The sequence below is a fragment of the Hesperophylax consimilis genome, chromosome 11 (assembly GCF_061612785.1).
Source record: "Hesperophylax consimilis isolate HC1 chromosome 11, BYU_Hcon_1.0, whole genome shotgun sequence".
Lineage (NCBI taxonomy): Eukaryota > Metazoa > Arthropoda > Insecta > Trichoptera > Limnephilidae > Hesperophylax > Hesperophylax consimilis.
The window spans coordinates 33,612,251-33,614,304 of NC_142846.1; the positions used below are offsets into that span (position 1 = coordinate 33,612,251).

General features: G+C 36.4%; 1 protein-coding gene across 1 annotated transcript; it reads right to left on the bottom strand.

Annotated features, from left to right (window-relative positions):
• Positions 1-1,392: 1,392 nt before the first annotated feature.
• On the bottom strand, positions 1,393-1,680 carry LOC149420057 (histone H4-like). Its single transcript, XM_089636941.1, has one exon. The coding sequence runs from the start codon at positions 1,678-1,680 to the stop codon at positions 1,393-1,395; it is 288 nt and encodes a 95-aa protein (XP_089493067.1).
• Between the last annotated feature and the right edge of the window lie 374 nt (positions 1,681-2,054).

Below are 2,054 nucleotides of genomic sequence, written 5' to 3' on the forward strand. Positions count from 1 at the left end.
TATAAGAAAATATGTGTAATTAATTGATTTCAATAAATAAACATTTATTACCACAGTTAAAAGATTCTAATTTAATCAACAATTAACTATCGATTTTCCTCGATCTACATTAAAATCGAAGATAGCATTTATCAGAAGATTATAGTTTTTCTCAATATGTGGTATTTACATGACTTATTTCAATTTCAATTATGATTTCCATTGTAATAATATATAATAACCAAATAATATAATAACCAAACGTATGTTGACAAAATTTCGTCAAACAAATGGTTGAGTATTGGAGAGTTGAGCGCAGAAATAGAAGGATTTATGCTTGCCATTCAGGATAGTCATTAATACTAAAAATTATAGAAAGCATATAATCAAAGATACAAATCAAATTGATGATTTGTGTAGAAAATGTTTGGCTTTTCCGGAAACTATAGAACATATTATATCGGGATGTTCTATATTAGCACCGTCCGAGTATACATTTAGGCACAATCAAGTTTTAAAAAAAATTCACCAAAATTTGGTAATTAAACATAACTTGATTGACTGCCGTAATGTAGTACCATATTATGAATACGAACCAAATTCATTTTTAGAAAACGAATTTTATAAAATATATTATGATAAAACTATACTAACAGACCGAGCGATTAGTCATAATAGACCCGATATAGTTTTACATGACAAAATTAAAAAAATAACTTATATCATTGATGTCGCTATTCCAAATTCCTGTAATATTCAAAAATCTGTTAGTGAAAAATTAAGAAAATAAACAGATTTAGGAAATGAAATAAAAAGAATTTGGCATTCTCAGACTATAAAAATATTACCATTCGTTATTTCGGCTACTGGCATTATACCTAGCTCTCTAATTAAAAATTTAGGCGTATTAGATCTATCAAAAAAATTATATATAAAGATGCAAAAGTCGGTCATTTTGAATACATGTAGGATAACAAAAGATTTTTTAAATATTTATGTTGAGGGATCAGTAGGATTTATAGGCCCTGTTAGAAGTTCTACCGAGCCGAACCCTCTGATATGAAAATATCTGGAGTCGGTGAATTATTTTCCCATTTGATCTCTGGTGAGTTGACGTGTTGTTCTTGTATTGTTTTGTATTTATTTTGCTTATATAATGCACTTACATAATGTTGATTGACTAGATGATCATTTGTGGAAAAGTGAGTGGAAGGGTTAAGTTTTTCCTTTGGGGAAGATTTAACCTGGACAACTAAATCGGAAGTTTAAAAAAAAGTACACTACCAAGTATTGTGTGGTCGTAAATAAACAATAGGGTGGGTGTGACGGTGACGGTGATGGTGTGGTGGTCGCGCGCAGCCGCCGAACCCGTACAGCGTGCGATCCTAGCGCCTAGAATCTAGGATCTAGGATCTAGGCCCTAGATCCTAGGGCGTTCATGACGTCCATGGCGGTGACGGTCTTCCTCTTGGCTTGCTCGGTATGTGTGACAGCATTCCTGATCACGGTCTCCAGGAACACCTTCAGCATGCGGCGCTTGACGCCTCCCCTGCGAGCCAGACGGCGGATGGCCGGCTTCCTTATGCCCTGGATGTTATGGCTTCGCGATAACATCCAGGGCATCAGGAAGCCGGCCATCCGCCGTCTGGCTCGCAAGGGAGGCGTCAAGCGTATCTCTGGCCTATTAAATTTAACCCACATCTGGAGTAGTGTGTCGTTGATAGCCGATGAAACATTTAATATGCATCGGCTAACCGACGACTGACGACAGCTAAGCCCCACTCGTGACCTATACCTCTCTGGTACGAGCCCACAGCGTAAAATCTTACTGCAGTAAGTACCTGTGAAAAATTCAGCTATTAATAGTGTATCTTATTTTGTCATGGATTACATAGTTAATTGAATGTACCTCTCACCTGTGACTGGACAGAGAGTCCATGCTTTCTTTTCTTTTCGTCGAGAATTCAGGCAAGCGATAAGATAAGTACCTACCTGTAATATAATGTTTTAACAGGAAACTATTTTCATTGTCATTTTAAAAATTGAACCCTCCCCCCCCCCCCATTCACCTTAAG

Bases quoted from the DNA above. Each gene is read 5' to 3' on its own strand.
- LOC149420057 (XM_089636941.1), bottom strand. From the start codon at position 1,680: ATGTGGGTTAAATTTAATAGGCCAGAGATACGCTTGACGCCTCCCTTG.